This window comes from Panulirus ornatus, chromosome 6 (assembly GCF_036320965.1).
Source record: "Panulirus ornatus isolate Po-2019 chromosome 6, ASM3632096v1, whole genome shotgun sequence".
In the NCBI taxonomy this organism is placed as follows: Eukaryota; Metazoa; Arthropoda; class Malacostraca; order Decapoda; family Palinuridae; genus Panulirus; species Panulirus ornatus.
The window spans coordinates 22,734,362-22,751,570 of NC_092229.1; the positions used below are offsets into that span (position 1 = coordinate 22,734,362).

The following is a 17,209-nucleotide window of genomic DNA, read 5'->3' on the forward strand; positions in this document are numbered from 1 at the left end:
CACACCACCTCGACCAAAACACCCTATATCTGCCATTCTATCCTCAAGCACATCCAATAACCTTCAAAATACTCACTCCATCTCCTCACATCACCACTACTTGTTATCACCTCCCCATTAGCACCCTTCACTGATGTTCCCATTTGTTCTCTTGTCTTACGCATTTTATTTACTTCCTTCAAAACATCTTTTTATTCTCCCCGAAATTTAATGGTACTCTCTCACCCCCACTCTCGTTTGCCCTCTTTTTCACCTCTTGCACCTCTCTCTTGACCTCCTGCCTCTTTCTTTTATACATCTCCCAGTCATTTGCATTATGTCCCTGCAAAAATTGTCCAAATGCCTCTCTTCTCTTTCACTGATAATCTTACTTCTTCATCCCACCACTCACTACCCTTTCTAATCTGCCCACCTCAAACGCTTCTCATGCCACAAGCATCTTTTGCCCAATCCATCACTGCTTCCCTAAATACATCCCATTCCTCCCCCGCTCCCCTTACGTCCTTTGTTCTCACCTTTTTCCATTCTGTAAAGTCTCTCCTGGTACTTCCTCACACATTGGAAATATCTTTACGGAGTAAAAGCTTAGGTAATGTAACTTCTTAAATGGCTGAGGGAGTAAAATGTCATCAATACTCGCTGAGGGAGTAAAATGTCATCAATACTCTTGTGACAATGAGAATAGTTGGCAAGTTTCAAATTATGCAACTTGGAACGTCACCATGGCAAAAGTATTCTACATGTCCCAAGTCAAATGTATTCATGAGTGGTTGTGAATTCCATGCCAAAATTTGTTCAGGCCTATCTTTTGACAGCTTCCTTCTTCCAGGGTTTTGTCATTACTCCGAGTTTTTTATGGACCTGTATTCAAATTCGATACTGAATTTTTTTTTTTTTTATGAAAATCATGGTTAATGCACGTACTTGTACAACTTACATTTTCCAGGGCTTTGACAGATACCTTGAACACCTTCCAAGGGGTATTCATCTTCATCACTTTCCTGAGGAGCAGTAAGAAGCGTCGGCTGCTGCAGCAGACCCTGACACAGTGGTCAGCTGGGAGCCGGGGGCCCGGAGCAGACAGGACCACACACTTACCGCAGCCCCACCTTCCTGCCAGCATCTCAACCCGTATGGCAAACCGAATAAGGAGCCTGGCCATACTTAGATGGTTCCTCAGGATAACCCAAAGGCCACATCTATCGAGTCAACAGGTCCTCGATAACATAATCTTTAAAAGAAAGATGGAAGCTCCTCAAGGATTCAAAAATAAAGCTTACGAAGATGACGCAAATGACGTGGACAGTTATGCTAAGCGGAGTGTTTGTGGTGAAGAACCCCTCTTTAAAAGTTTTAACCCGATCTGGACGGTGCCACAATGGAAGTCCCATTATTCTAAAACATACTTCCCAAATGTTCTCAGTGCAAGCAACCAAACTGGGAATCATCCACGTAGAGAAGAATTTAAATGTGATGACTACAAAGACTTGATCACCCTGTGCTCTTCCTTCGACCATGCATTACCATACATGCCCTTAGAGCCACGGCCAAGCTTCACCAACTGGAGCATCTTACGCCACAAGACAGGATCCTTGACTCTAGCCACAGGTGAAGAGGGACAGGTTACCCATGAGGTAGTGTGCCACGGGTTGACCAAAACAGAATCTTAGTAAATGAATACACATTTGTAATAAATGGTTGTGAACCCTAACTGTTTACATAAATACAACAGATCTTTTCAACTACTACTTTCCTTAGCTTCTTATTATTTTCACTTGAAAACTACAACATGTTTCTTAAAATAAAGCTTTACATATACAAATATCTGAGGAGTTTTACTGTGGAAGATAAAAAAAAGAAAAAACAACAATTAGCCAAAAATCGCTTTTCAACATCCTTAAGGTATAATAAGCAACTTTAATCATCAATTCAAATACAGAAATAATTCTCATCACACTTGCCCACCCAAGTTCACTAAAAAAATAATGCAAAAAATCCTTGGGAGAACCCATACGCTTAGTTAGAATCTAATAATAATGTGTTATTTATTAGGTAATCATAAGTAAGTGCTGTATCTATGGTGATATACCACATCGTTCCAATTCACTCTATTCCATGCATGCCTTTCACCCTCCTGCATGTTCAGGCGCCGATCACTCAAAATCTTTATCACTCCATCTTTCCACCTCCAATTTGGTCTCTCACTTCTCGTTCCCTCCACCTCTGACACATATATCCTCTTTGTCAATCTTTCCTCACTCATTCTCTCCATGTGACCAAACCATTTCAAAAACACCCTCTTTTGCTCTCTCAACCACACTCATTACGACACATCTCTCTTACCCTTTCATTACTTACTCGATCAAACCACCTCACACCACATATTGTCCTCAAACATCTCATTTAAAGCACATCCACCCTCCTCCACACACCTCTATCTATAGCCCACGCCTTGCAACCATACAACATTGTTGGAACCACTATTCCTTCAAACATACCCATTTTTGCTTTCCAAGATAACGTTCTCAACCTCCACACGTTTTTCAATGCTCCCAGAACTTTCGCCCCCTCCCCCACCCTATGTTTCACTTGAACTTCCATGGTTCCATCCGCTGCCAGATCCACTCCCAGATATCTAATCTAAAACATTTCACTTCCTCCAGTTTTTCTCCTTTCAAACTGACCTCCCAATTGACTTGTCCCTCAACCCTACTGTACCTAATAACCTTGCTCTTATTCACATTTACTCTCAGCTTTCTTCTTTCACACACTTTACCAAACTCAGTCACCAGCTTCTGCAGTTTCTTACATGAATCAGCCACCAGCACTGTATCATCAGTGAACAACAACTGACTCACTTCCCAAGCTCTCTCATCCACAACAGACTGCATACTTGCCCCTCTTTCCAAAACTCTTGCATTCACCTCCCTAACAACCCCATTCATAAACAAATTAAACAACCATGGAGACATCACACACCCCTGCCACAAATCGACATTCACTGGGAACCACTCACTTTCCTCTCTTCCTACTCGTACACATGCTTTACATCCTCGATAAAAACTTTTCACTGTTTCTAACAACTTGCCTCCCACATCATATATTCTTAATACCTTCCACAGAGCATCTCTATCAACTCTTATCATATGCCTTCTCCAGATCCATAAATGCTACATACAAAATCCATTTGCTTTTCTAAGTATTTCTCACATACATTCTTCAAAGCAAACACCTGATCCACACATCCTCTACCACTTCTGAAACCACACTGCCCTTCCCAATATGATGCTCTGTACGTGCCTTCACCCTCTCAATCAATACCCTCCCATATAATTTACCAGGAATACTCAACAAACTTATACCTCTGTAATTTGAGCACTCACTTTTATCCCCTTTGCCTTTGTACAATGGCACTATGCAAGCATTCCGCCAATCCTCAGGTACCTCACCATGAGTCATACATACATTAAATAACCTTACCAACCAGTCAACAATACAGTCATCCCCTTTTTTAAGAAATTCCACTGCAATACCATCCAAACCCGCTGCCTTGCCGGCTTTCATCTTCCGCAAAGCTTTTCCTACCTCTTCTCTGTTTACCAAATCATTCTCCCTAACCCTCTCACTTTGCACACCACCTCGACCAAAACACCCTATATCTGCCGCTCTATCATCAAACACATTCAACAAACCTTCAAAACACTTGCTCCATCTCCTTCTCACATCACAACTATTTGTTATCGCCTCCCCATTAGTCCCCTTCACTGAAGTTCCCATTGATCCCCTTGTCTTACACACTTTATTTACCTCCTTCCAGAACATCTTTTTATTCTCCCTAAAATCTAATGATACTCTCTCACCCCAACTCTCATTTGCCCTCTTTTACACCTCTTGCACCTTTCTCTTGACCTCCTGCCACTTTCTTTTATACATCTCCCACTCATTTGCATTACTTCCCTGCAAAAATTGTCCAAATGCCTCTCTCTTCTCTTTCCCTAACTATCTTACTTCTTCATCCCACCATCCCGCGTCAATAAGGTAGCTCCAAGAACACAATAAAATTGCCTCATTTGCCTACATCCACAGCACACTACTACTGACTCCCCCACCACCACACTCACACACTGCCAGCCTGCATTTAAACATCCTCCCTCTCCAATATATAAATGTGCTCTCTCTCTCACTCTCTATTAATGAATGTGCAAAGGGCAGCTGGTGGGATGTAGGAGGCGAGGATAAAGACTGTTGGAGCTTTTTGTAAGAGGAAATGATATGGGTGAAAAGAGGATGGTGAAAAAAGATGAATTTGGAAGACAGATTTTCGAGAAGAAAAACTAGGAAAGATTGAATGTAGAATGGCAAAAGATGAGAGTAAACAAAGCTAAGGGAAAGGGGCAAGGAATGAATGGTATTTAAAAAAGTAATGCTGGCATCTTGGAGAGAAGTATGTAGCATGCAGACAGTGGTAAATGTGCACGTGAGAAAGGGTAGTGAGTGGTGGGATGAAAAATAAGGCTACTTACGAAAGGAAAGAGGGAGGCGCAAAGGCTGAAAAAGAAGGCAAATCAGAGTTAGGGTGATCAAGTATCAGCAAACAGGGAGAATCAGATGTTTGGGAAAGAGTTAAAAGTGAGAAAAAATGAGAACACATGGTAACATTGGCAAAGGGGTCAAGTGGGTATGTGATAACAGCCAGTGATGAAATGAAGAGATGGAGTGCTTTGAAGAACTGTTGACTGTGCTTGATGATTGGATGGCAGATGTAGGGTGTCTGGGTCAGGGAGGTATGCGAATTGAATGTCATGTATAGTGCCACTATAAAATGACAATGGGGGCAAAGGCGAGTGTTCAATTTGGAGAGGTTATAGGACTGTTGAACATACCTGGTATGTTATAAGGAAGAGTAGTGACTGAGAAGGTGGGGCATGCATGGAGCATCACATTGGGGAGGAAGAATTAGGTTCCAGGAGTGTTAGAGGATGTGTGGGTCAGTGTTTGCTTTGAAGAAAATGTGTGAGAAATACTTAGAGAAACATGAAGATTTGCATTCAGCATTTATGGATCTGGAAAATGCATAAAATAGGATTGATAGAGTTGCTTTATGGAATGTGTTACAAATATATGGTGAGAGAGGATATCTATGAGAAGCGTAAGGAATTTCTATCAAGTGTAAGGCGCGATTGTGAGTAGGTAGAGAGGAGGGTGATTGATTCCAGGTGAAGGTGGGTCTGTGAAATATGATTCTTCCTTTAGAGTTAGTGTAGTGTAATCACTGAAAAATACTGGCATCTTTGATTTCTGTTCATACAATTACCGTTTCTGTAACATCATGTACAGATCTGTGCATTGATTCATTCAGTTCGATTACATCTGAGCAGAAACACAGAGTAGGAAAAGGAGAAAGGAACATTTGGGTGGGTGCATTTAGTAGAAGTAAGAAGCTGGAGCATAAGGCAGGAACATTAGGTACACTTATTTAGTAGCAGTCGGTAGGGAGCTTTGGTAGCCAAACTTAGTAGTAGTCGGTTGGGAGATTTGGTAGCCACACTGAGCAGCAAACAGTAGGGACATTTGGTAGGAGTCTCTGGAAACAATGTCCCAGAGTCGTCCTCTGCTAGTAGCCTATAAAAGTTGAGGCACTAGAGGCTAAGAGACAGCCCTGGAGGTCCCAACATTTGCCATGGTCACCCCCTTGAGGGAGTTCCTGGAGGGAACAGGAGTCAGATATATAGATAGATCGATAGACAGATAAATGTATAATATTCAGAAATGAAATAAAAAGTTCTTGCTCTAGTCAGCTCTCAAAATTCCACCAACAAATGATATTCAGATAAAAAGGGGATCTGGCTGGAATTAACTAGCCAAAACAAAGATCTGGTGCACCCCTACAACAATGTATATTGGGTTTTAACATTTCATACCTATCTGCATTTTATTAGGAGCAATTTCACATTATGTTTCAATTTACATTTACTTATTACTTAAATAAGAGTAAATTTCTAATCACAGACAAGTTTTCAAAAGTATTTACAGTATACTAAAAAAAAATTAAGAAAAATTTACAAACATATGCAACTGCTTTCAAGTGCCAGATTTATATCATCTCATCACATTACGCCTCAGTGCCATCCTTAGCTACATATCCAGGTTGCTCCTCAGGTGTGTGTGGCCACATGGTTGGGTTGGCCAAATCTACAGTCTGAAATTCACAAAAATATAACAAACATTAAAATTAATGGGTCATAAAAAGTCTTAAACTTTATGCTGAATACATATATTACGATCAGTAAAAGTAAAGTAAAGCACCATCATAGCTGCAAATTTTCAAAACAATACAAGTCCAAAATTACAAAAATTATCAGCAACCTACACATGAATTTCCCCATTATCCCTTAATCCACAAAAAATCAAAAGGAATCATAAACACCTAAATTTAATATAAATATCAGCATCTTCAGTATGTTATCATAATCATTTTATAACCCCCAAAAGGTTTCCTTTACAGGGATTCCTGCAGTTTCAATACCAAGGAAAGGAAGGACTCCTTTGGAGTGATGAGTTTGTCAATAGCTGTACTCTCATGATATAATCTTCCCAGTGATGCCTTTTCCCTTGTGGCCATGAGAAGAAAGAGGATAAGCAGCAAGTGATTCTACAGCAGCTGGGCAAGTGTATCAGCATTTTTGGTGCAAGAGATTGGGTAACTGTGACAGGTAGTATGACACTTGATGGCATAACTGGGAGACATGTATGATGAACAGGAATGGTGAATGGCTTGTGGAGTTGTGTACTGAAAAAAAATGGTGACTGGGAATACCTACTTTAAAATGTGAGGAATACATAAGTATACACAGTTAGGTAGAAAAATTGGTAAGGGGGCATTACTGGATTACATACTAACTGACAGGTGTACAAAAGAAAGACCCTTGAATGTTAATGTGTTCAAGGGCAACTGGTGGAATGTCTGATCATTATCTGGTGGAGGCAATGGTGAAGAAAGGAGGTAACCGTATGAGTGAAAAAAGGCTGGTGAAAGTAATCAAGCTTGGAAACAAGATATATGGAGGAAATATCAAAAGAATGACTAGGTGCAGAATAGCAAAAGGGGAGAGAAAATGAACTAAGTGAGCACAAGGTAGTGGGAGAAATTAAAAGAAGCAGAGTGTGATATAAGGAAGGTGGAAGGTTGGTAAATGAAAAAGGGTAGCGAGTGGTGGGATAACAAACTAAAATTGTGGTACTTACAAGGAAGGAGGGCAAAAGATTGGGAAATGCACTAAAGAAAGCAGCAGAGGGTCAAGAGAAAGGTGCACAGATTGAAAAAGGGGGCAATCAAAAGTTGGTTTGCACAATTATCAGTAAACTTCAGAAGGGAGAATCAGATGATTTGGAAGTAAGTTAATAGTGTGAGAAAAACAAGACAACAAATGGGAACATTGATGAAAGGGGAGTATGGGGACATAGTAACAGATAATAATAAGGTGAGGAGGAGATGGAGTGAATGTTTTGAAGGAATGTTGAATGTAGGGTGTGCAACTTAGGTAAGTATGTGAAGTGACAGACATGGAAAGTGGTTTAGTGAAGAGAACAGGTATGTGAAGTGACAGACATGGAAAGTGGTTTAGTGATAATGTAGCAAGACATCTGGAGTGGATGGTAGTACAGTTAATTTCTTTAGAAAGGAGGCGACTGTGTTGTTGACTTATTGGTTAGTTAGGATTTTCAATGTATGTATGGATCACAGTGAGGTGCCTGAGGAGTGGCAGAATGTTTGCATAGTGCCACAGGATAAAGGCAAGGGTAACAAAGGTGAGTCTTCTACCTAGGAACGTAAAAGTTTGTTGAGTGTACCTCGTAAATTGTAAGAGAAACTGGTGACTGAGAAGCTGAAGGTATGTACAGAGCATCAGATTAGGGAGAAACAATATGGTTTCAAGGATGTTAAGAGGGTGTGTGGACTAGGTGCTTACTTTGAAGAATATGTGAGAAATGCTTAAAAACCAGATGAATTTTTATGTGGCACTTATGGATGTGGAGAAAGCATATAAGGTTGATAGAGATACCTCGTGGATGGTCGATGAATAAATGGTAACGGAAGAAAGCAACTATAAGTGAATAGCTTTCAGTCACAGTTATCTTGTAGACATCTGTGCTGAGGGGGGTTTATTCCTTGCAATCACCTTTTCCCAGCACAAAATGATCCACAGATATACATGGACGAGGAATGATGGAAGAGACGAGCAAAAGACTTTGACTATGTGGGAGTGGACGCAAGATTGAAAAAGGCTGGAGTTGTGAGAGGATTATTTGGAGACAGACCATTTACAGTTCTAGTGGGGATGAGGATCAGGAAGTGGTGGCGAGATAAAAGTGTTGCCATGCGAGAAGATGAGTCATAAAAAAAGCAAGGAGAAGCATGAAAGGAAGGTAACTAACAGCTTTGATGGTAGTGCAGTGAATGTAGGGATACAGTCATCTGTAAATGAGGTGTTTAAATTGTTTAGAGAAATACTATTACAGGTTGTAGAATTAAAAGTTGGATACAAAGTCATGGGATACAGGAATAATAAGGGCAATGCATGGTGGACAGAAGAAATTAGAAATACTGTGGAAGAGAAGAAAAAGGCATATGGTTGACTGCTAGAAGAAATGTATCATTGGAAGTTCAGCAAAGGAGGGAAGAATATAAAATATGTAAGCGGAACATTAAGAAGCTGATAGGAGAAAGCAAAGAATGAGAAGGTGACGATTTTGGAAGAAAGTTAAGTGAAAAGTTTCAGGAAAAAAAGAAACCAAACTGGAAGGTGGAAAAGGAAAGAGGTGGATGTAAGAGTGGAAATGTTAATGCAAGAAGTAAGGAAGGGGAATTACTGAATCAAGAGGAGGAAGTACAAGGAAGATGGAAAGAGTATTTTAAAGAACTGAAAAATGTGGGAGAAGGTGAGGCAGAAGCTGTTACATGCATAGGTATAAAGGATGGAAGAGGATTCAAGTGCAAGGGCCTATAGCAAAAAGGGAGATAAGTTGGGCAATAATGAGGATGAAGGTGGGAAAGACACTGGAGTTGATGGGATCATAACTGAAATCCTGAAGTATGGAGGAGAAAGTGTAATAGAGTGGATGCATCTGATATACTATTTAACATGGACAGAAAAGGCTGTGCCTGAAGATTGGATGAAAAATACTACTGTTCCTTTATTCAAAGGAATAGGTGTGAAGAATATCTGAAGCAATTACAGATGAATAAGTCTGTTAAATACCCTACTAAAAGTATACGCAAGAATGTTGACTGATAAGAGTGACAAAGTGATTAAATGCAGAATAAGTGAGGAACAGGAAAGTTTTAGGAATGGTTGGGGATGTGTGGATCAGATTCTTTCAGTAAAGAAGTTACATGCAGCTTTCATGGATCTGGAGAAAGCCTTATATAGAGGAAGAAATACATATGTAAGAGTGAATGGAGACTTAAGCAAATGTTCTGATATACATGTGGGTGTGAGGTGACTAAAGGGGATGGGAATGGGGGCTAGAAACCCTTCCCTCCTTGTATTTCAACTTTCGAAAAGGGGAAACAGAGGAAGGAGTCACACGGGGAGTGCTCATCCTCCTCGAAGGCTCACATTAGGGTGTCTAAATGTGCGTGGATGTAACCAAGATGAGAAAAAAAAGGAGAGAGAGGTAGTATGTTTGAGGAAAGGAACCTGGATGTTTTGGCTCTGAGTGAAACAAAGCTCAAGGGTAAAGGGGAAGAGTGGTTTGCGAATGTCTTGGGAGTAATATCAGGGGTTGGTGACAGGACAAGAGCAAAGGCAGGAATAGCACTACTCCTGAAGCACGAGTTGTGGGATTATGTGATAGAGTGCAAGAAAGTAAACTCTACATTGATATGGGTAAAACTGAAAGTGGATGAACAGAGATGGGTGATTATTGGTGCCTATGCACCTGGTCATGAGAAAACAGATCATGAGAGGCAAGTGTACTGGAAGCAGCTGAGTGAGTGTGTTATCAGCTTTGATGCACAAGACCAGGCAATAGTGATGGGTGATTTTGAATGCAAAGGTGAGTAATGTAGCAGTTGAGGGTATAATTGGTGTACATGGGGTGTTCAGTGTTGTAAATGGAAATGGTGATGAGCTTGTAGATCTGTGTGCTGAAAAAGGACTGGTGATTGGGAATACCTGGTTTAAAAAGAGAGATATATGTAAGTATACGTATGTAAGTAGAAGAGATGGCCTGAGAGCGTTATTGTATTACGTGTTAATTGATAGGCTTAGGAAAAAGACACTTTTGCATGTTAATGTGCTGAGAGGGGCAATTACAGAAACGTCTGATCATTATTTGGGAAGGCAAAGGTGAAGATTTGCAAAGGTTTTCAGAAAAGAAGACAGAATGTTGGGGTGAAGAGAGTGGTGAGAATAAGTGAGCTTGGAAAGGAGACTTGTGAGAGGAAGTACCAGGAGAGATTGAGTGCAGAATGGAAAAAGGTGAGAGCAAATGATGTAATGGGAGTGGGGGAGGAATGGGATGTATTTAGGGAAGCAGTGATGGCTTGTGCAAAATATGCATGTGGCATGAGAAAGGTGGGAGGTGGGTAGATTAGAAAGGATAGCGAGTTGTGGGATGAATTAAGATTGCTAGTGAAAGAGAAGAGAGAGGCATTTGGACAATTTTTGCAGGGAAATAGTGCAAATGACTGGGAGATGTAAAGAAGAAAGAGGCAGGAGGTCTAGAGAAAGGTCCAAGAGATGAAAAAGAGGACAACTGATAGTTAGGGTGAGAGAGTATCATTAAATTTTAGGGAGAATAAAAAGATATTTTGGAAAGAGGTAAATAAAGTGTGTAAGACAAAAGAACAAATAGGAACATCTGTGAAGGGGGCTAATGGGGAGGTAATAACAAGTAGTGGTGAAGGGAGAGGGAGATGGAGTGGGTACTTTGAAGGTTTGCTGAATGTGTTTCATGACAGATTGGCAGATATAGGGTGTTTTGGTCGAGGTGGTGTGCGAAGTGAGAAGGTCAGGGAGAATGGTTTTGTAAACAGAAAAAAGGTAGTGAAACCTATATGCAAGATGAAAGCCGGCAAGGCAGCAGGTTTGGATGGCATTGCAGTGGAATTTATCAAAAAAAAAGGAGGTGACTGTGTTCTTGACTGGTTGGTGAGGATATTCAATGTATGTATGGTTCATGGTAAAGTGTCTGAGGATTGACAGAATGCATGCATAGTGCCATTGTGCAAAGGCAAAGGTGATAAAGATGAGTGTTCAAATTACTGAGGTATACGTTTGTTGAGTATTCCTGGGAAATTATATGGGAGGGTATTGATTGAGAGGGTACAGGCATGTACAGAGCATCAAATTGGGGAAGAGCGAGGTAGCGCAAGGAAACAGATGAAAGAATGGCCCAACCCACCCACATACACATGTATATACATACACATCCACATGCGCACATATAAATACCTATACATGTCAATGTATACATATATACATACATACACAGACATATACATGTTTACACATATACATATTTCATATTGCTGCCTTTATTTATTCCCATCGCCATCCAGCCACACATGAATTGACAACCCCCTCCCCACACGAAGTAGCGCTAGAAAAAGACAACAAAGACCAAATTATCCCTGGGGATAGGGGAGAAAGAATACTTACCATGTATTCCCTGCGTGTCGTAGAAGGCAATTAAAAGGGGAGGGAGCAGAGGGCTGGAAATCCTCCCCTTTCTTTTTTAATTTTCGAAAAGAAGGAACAGTGAAGGGGGCCAGGTGAGGATATTCCCTCAAAGGCTCAATCCTCTGTTCTTAAAGCTACCTCGCTAATGCAGGAAATACCGAATAGTATGAATATATATATATATATATATATATATATATATATATATATATATATATATATATATATATATATATATATATATTTTGCTTTGTCGCTGTCTCCCGCGTTTGCGAGGTAGCGCAAGGAAACAGACGAAAGAAATGGCCCAACCCACCCCCATACACATGTATATACACACACGTCCACACACGCAAATATACATACCTATACATCTCAATGTGCACATATATATACACACACAGACACATACATATATACCCATGCACACAATTCACACTGTCTGCCTTTATTCATTCCCATCGCCACCTCGCCACACATGGAATACCATCCCCCTCCCCCCTCATGTGTGAGGGGTAGTGCTAGGAAAAGACAACAAAGGCCTCATTCATTCACACTCAGTCTCTAGCTGTCATGCAATAATGCCCGAAACCACAGCTCCCTTTCCACATCCAGGCCCCACACAGCTTTCCATGGTTTACCCCAGATGCTTCACATGCCCTGATTCAATCCACTGACAGCACGTCAACCCCGGTATACCAAATCGATTCAATTCACTCTATTCCTTGCCCTCCTTTCACCCTCCTGCATGTTCAGGACCCGATCACTCAAAATCTTTTTCACTCCATCTTTCCACCTTCAATTTGGTCTCCCACTTCTCCTCGTTCCCTCCACCTCCGACACATATATCCTCTTGGTCAATCTTTCCTCACTCATTCTCTCCATGTGCCCAAACCATTTCAAAACACCCTCTTCTGCTCTCTCAACCACGCTCTTTTTATTTCCACACATCTCTCTTACCCTTACATTACTTACTCGACCAAACCACCTCACACCACATATTGTCCTCAAACATCTCATTTCCAGCACATCCACCCTCCTGCGCACAACTCTATCCATAGCCCACGCCTCGCAACCATACAACATTGTTGGGACCACTATTCCTTCAAACATACCCATTTTTGCTTCCTGAGATAATGTTCTCGACTTCCAAACATTCTTCAAGGCTCCCAGGATTTTCGACCCCTCCCCCACCCTATGATTCACTTCCGCTTCCATGGTTCCATCCGCTGCCAGATCCACTCCCAGATATCTAAAACACTTTACTTCCTCCAGTTTTTCTCCATTCAAACTTACCTCCCAGTTCACTTGACCCTCAACCCTAATGTACCTAATAACCTTGCTCTTATTCACATTTACTCTTAACTTTCTTCTTTCACACACTTTACCAAACTCAGTCACCAGCTTCTGCAGTTTCTCACATGAATCAGCCACCAGCGCTGTATCATCAGCGAACAACAACTGACTCACTTCTCAAGCTCTCTCATCCACAACAGACTGCATACTTGCCCCTCTTTCCAAAACTCTTGCATTCACCTCCCTAACAACCCCATTCATAAACAAAATAAACAACCATGGAGACATCACACACCCCTGCCGCAAACCTACACTCAATGAGAACCAATCACTTTCCTCTCTTCCTACACGTACACATGCCTTATATCCTCGATAAAAACTTTCCACTGCTTCTAACAACTTGCCACCCACACCATATATTCTTAATACCTTCCACAGAGAATCTCTATCAACTCTATCATATGCCTTCTCCCGATCCATAAATGCTACATACAAATCCATTTGTTTTCCTAAGTATTTCTCACATACATTCTTCAAAGCAAACACCTGATCCACACATCCACCTACCACTTCTGAAACCACACTGCTCTTCCCCAATCTGATGCTCTGTACATGCCTTCACCCTCTCAATCAATACCCTCCCATATAATTTACCAGGAATACTCAACAAACTTATACCTCTGTAATTTGAGCACTCACTCTTATCCCCTTTGCCTTTGTACAATGGCACTATGCAAGCATTCCACCAATCCTCAGGCACCTCACCATGAATCATACATACATTAAATAACCTTACCAACCAGTCAATAATACAGTCATCCCCTTTTTTTATAAATTCCACGGCAATACCAACCACATATATATATATATATATATATATATATATATATATATATATATATATATATATATATATATATATATATTTTTCATTCATTCAAACTATTCGCCATTTCCCGCGTTAGCGAGGTAGCGTTAAGAACAGAGGACTGGGCCTTGGAGGGAATATCCTCACCTGGCCCCCTTCTCTGTTCCTTGTTTTGGAAAATTAAAAAAAAACGAGAGGGGAAGATTTCCAGAACCCCCCGCGCCCTCCCCTTTTAGTCGCCTTCTACGACACGCAGGGAATACGTGGGAAGTATTCTTTCTCCCCTATCCCCAGGGATATATATATATATATATATATATATATATATATATATATATATATATATTTATTTATTTATTTATTATACTTTGTCGCTGTCTCCCGCGTTTGCGAGGTAGCGCAAGGAAACAGACGAAAGAAATGGCCCAACCCCCCCCCCATACACATGTATATACATATGTCCACACACGCAAATATACATACCTACACAGCTTTCCATGGTCTACCCCAGACGCTTCACATGCCTTGATTCAATCCACTGACAGCACGTCAACCCCGGTATACCACATCGCTCCAATTCACTCTATTCCTTGCCCTCCTTTCACCCTCCTGCATGTTCAGGCCCCGATCACACAAAATCTTTTTCACTCCATCTTTCCACCTCCAATTTGGTCTCCCTCTTCTCCTCGTTCCCTCCACCTCCGACACATATATCCTCTTGGTCAATCTTTCCTCACTCATTCTCTCCATGTGCCCAAACCACTTCAAAACACCCTCTTCTGCTCTCTCAACCACGCTCTTTTTATTTCCACACATCTCTCTTACCCTTATGTTACTCACTCGATCAAACCACCTCACACCACACATTGTCCTCAAACATCTCATTTCCAGCACATCCATCCTCCTGCGCACAACTCTATCCATAGCCCACGCCTCGCAACTATACAACATTGTTGGAACCACTATTCCTTCAAACATACCCATTTTTGCTTTCCGAGATAATGTTCTCGACTTCCACACATTCTTCAAGGCCCCCAGAATTTTCGCCCCCTCCCCCACCCTATGATCCACTTCCACTTCCATGATTCCATCCGCTGCCAGATCCACTCCCAGATATCTAAAACACTTCACTTCCTCCAGTTTTTCTCCATTCAAACTCACCTCCCAATATATATATATCTTTTTTTTTTTTTTTGTTGCTGTCTCCCGCGTTTGCGAGGTAGCGCAAGGAAACAGACGAAAGAAATGGCCCAACCCACCCCCATACACATGTATATACATACGTCCACACACGTAAATATACATACCTACACAGCTTTCCATGGTTTACCCTAGACGCTGCACATGCCCTCATTCAATCCATTGACAGCACGTCAACCCCGGTTTACCACATCGATCCAATTCACTCTATTCCTTGCCCTCCTTTCACCCTCCTGCATGTTCAGGCCCCAATCACACAAAATCTTTTTCACTCCATCTTTCCACCTCCAATTTGGTCTCCCACTTCTCTTCGTTCCCTCCACCTCCGACACATATATCCTCTTGGTCAATCTTTCCTCACTCATTCTCTCCATGTGCCCAAACCATTTCAAAACACCCTCTTCTGCTCTCTCAACCACGCTCTTTTTATTTCCACACATCTCTCATACCCTTACGTTACTTACTCGATCAAACCACATCACACCACACATTGTCCTCAAACATCTCACTTCCAGCACATCCATCCTCCTGCGCACAACTCTATCCATAGCCCATGCCTCGCAACCATACAACATTGTTGGAACCACTATTCCTTCAAACATACCCATTTTCGCTTTCCGAGATAATGTTCTCGACTTCCACACATTTTTCAAGGCTCCCAGGATTTTCGCCCCCTCCCCCACCCTATGATCCACTTCCACTTCCATGGTTCCATCCGCTGCCAGATCCACTCCCAGATATCTAAAACAATTTACTTCCTCCAGTTTTGCTCCATTCAAACTTACCTCCCAATTGACTTCACCCTCAACCCTACTGTACCTAATAACCTTGCTCTTATTCACATTTACTCTTAACTTTCTTCTTTCACACACTTTACAATACTCAGTCACCAGCTTCTGCAGCTTCTCACATGAATCAGCCACCAGCACTGTATCATCAGTGAACAACAACTGACTCATTTCCCAAGCTCTCTCATCCCCAACAGACTTCATACTTGCCCCTCTTTCCAAAACTCTTGCATTTACCTCCCTAACAACCCCATCCATAAACAAATCAAACAACCATGGAGACATCACACACCCCTGCTGCAAACCTACATTCACTGAGAACCAATCACTTTCCTCTCTTCCTATACGTACACATGCCTTACATCCTCAATAAAAACTTTTCACTGCTTCTAACAACTTGCCTCTCACACCATATATTCTTAATACCTTCCACAGAGCATCTCTATCAACTCTATCATATGCCTTCTCCAGATCCATAAATGCTACATACAAATCCATTTGCTTTTCTAAGTATTTCTCACATACATTCTTCAAAGCAAACACCTGATCCACACATCCTCTACCACTACTGAAACCACACTGCTCTTCCCCAATCTGATGCTCTGTACATGCCTTCACCCTCTCAATCAATACCCTCCCATATAATTTACCATGAATACTCAACAAACTTATACCTCTGTAATTTGAGCATTCACTCTTATCCCCTTTGCCTTTGTACAATGGCACTATGCACGCATTCTGCCAATCCTCAGGCACCTCACCATGAGTCATTTTTTTTTTTTTTTTTTTTTTTATACTTTGTCGCTATCTCCCGCGTTTGCGAGGTAGCGCAAGGAAACAGACGAAAGAAATGGCCCAACCCCCCCCCCATACACATGTACATACACACGTCCACACACGCAAATATACATACCTACACAGCTTTCCATGGTTTACCCCAGACGCTTCACATGCCTTGATTCAATCCACTGACAGCACGTCAAACCCTGTATACCACATCGCTCCAATTCACTCTATTCCTTGCCCTCCTTTCACCCTCCTGCATGTTCAGGCCCCGATCACACAAAATCTTTTTCACTCCATCTTTCCACCTCCAATTTGGTCTCCCTCTTCTCCTCGTTCCCTCCACCTCCGACACATATATCCTCTTGGTCAATCTTTCCTCACTCATTCTCTCCATGTGCCCAAACCATTTCAAAACACCCTCTTCTGCTCTCTCAACCACGCTCTTTTTATTTCCACACATCTCTCTTACCCTTACGTTACTTACTCGATCAAACCACCTCACACCACACATTGTCCTCAAACATCTCATTTCCAGCACATCCATCCTCCTGCGCACAACTCTATCCATAGCCCACGCTATGACC

General features: G+C 41.6%; 2 protein-coding genes across 4 annotated transcripts in view; one reads left to right on the plus strand and one right to left on the minus strand.

The window, feature by feature from the left end:
* LOC139749124 (probable G-protein coupled receptor Mth-like 1) overlaps positions 1 to 3,512 on the plus strand; it is a 46,328-nt gene extending 42,816 nt beyond the window's left edge. For all 3 annotated transcript variants that reach the window (XM_071662746.1, XM_071662745.1, XM_071662744.1), the window contains one exon: positions 947 to 3,512. In XM_071662746.1, coding sequence (XP_071518847.1) covers positions 947 to 1,670 — 724 coding nt within the window. In that variant the 3' untranslated portion in view covers positions 1,671 to 3,512. The remainder of the gene's footprint in view (positions 1 to 946) is intronic.
* Positions 3,513 to 5,880: 2,368 nt separating this feature from the next.
* LOC139749127 (ATP synthase subunit d, mitochondrial-like) overlaps positions 5,881 to 17,209 on the minus strand; it is a 65,808-nt gene continuing 54,479 nt past the window's right edge. The window contains exon 4 of the mRNA XM_071662749.1: positions 5,881 to 6,199. Within this exon, the coding sequence (XP_071518850.1) occupies positions 6,113 to 6,199 (87 nt within the window). The 3' untranslated portion in view covers positions 5,881 to 6,112. The remainder of the gene's footprint in view (positions 6,200 to 17,209) is intronic.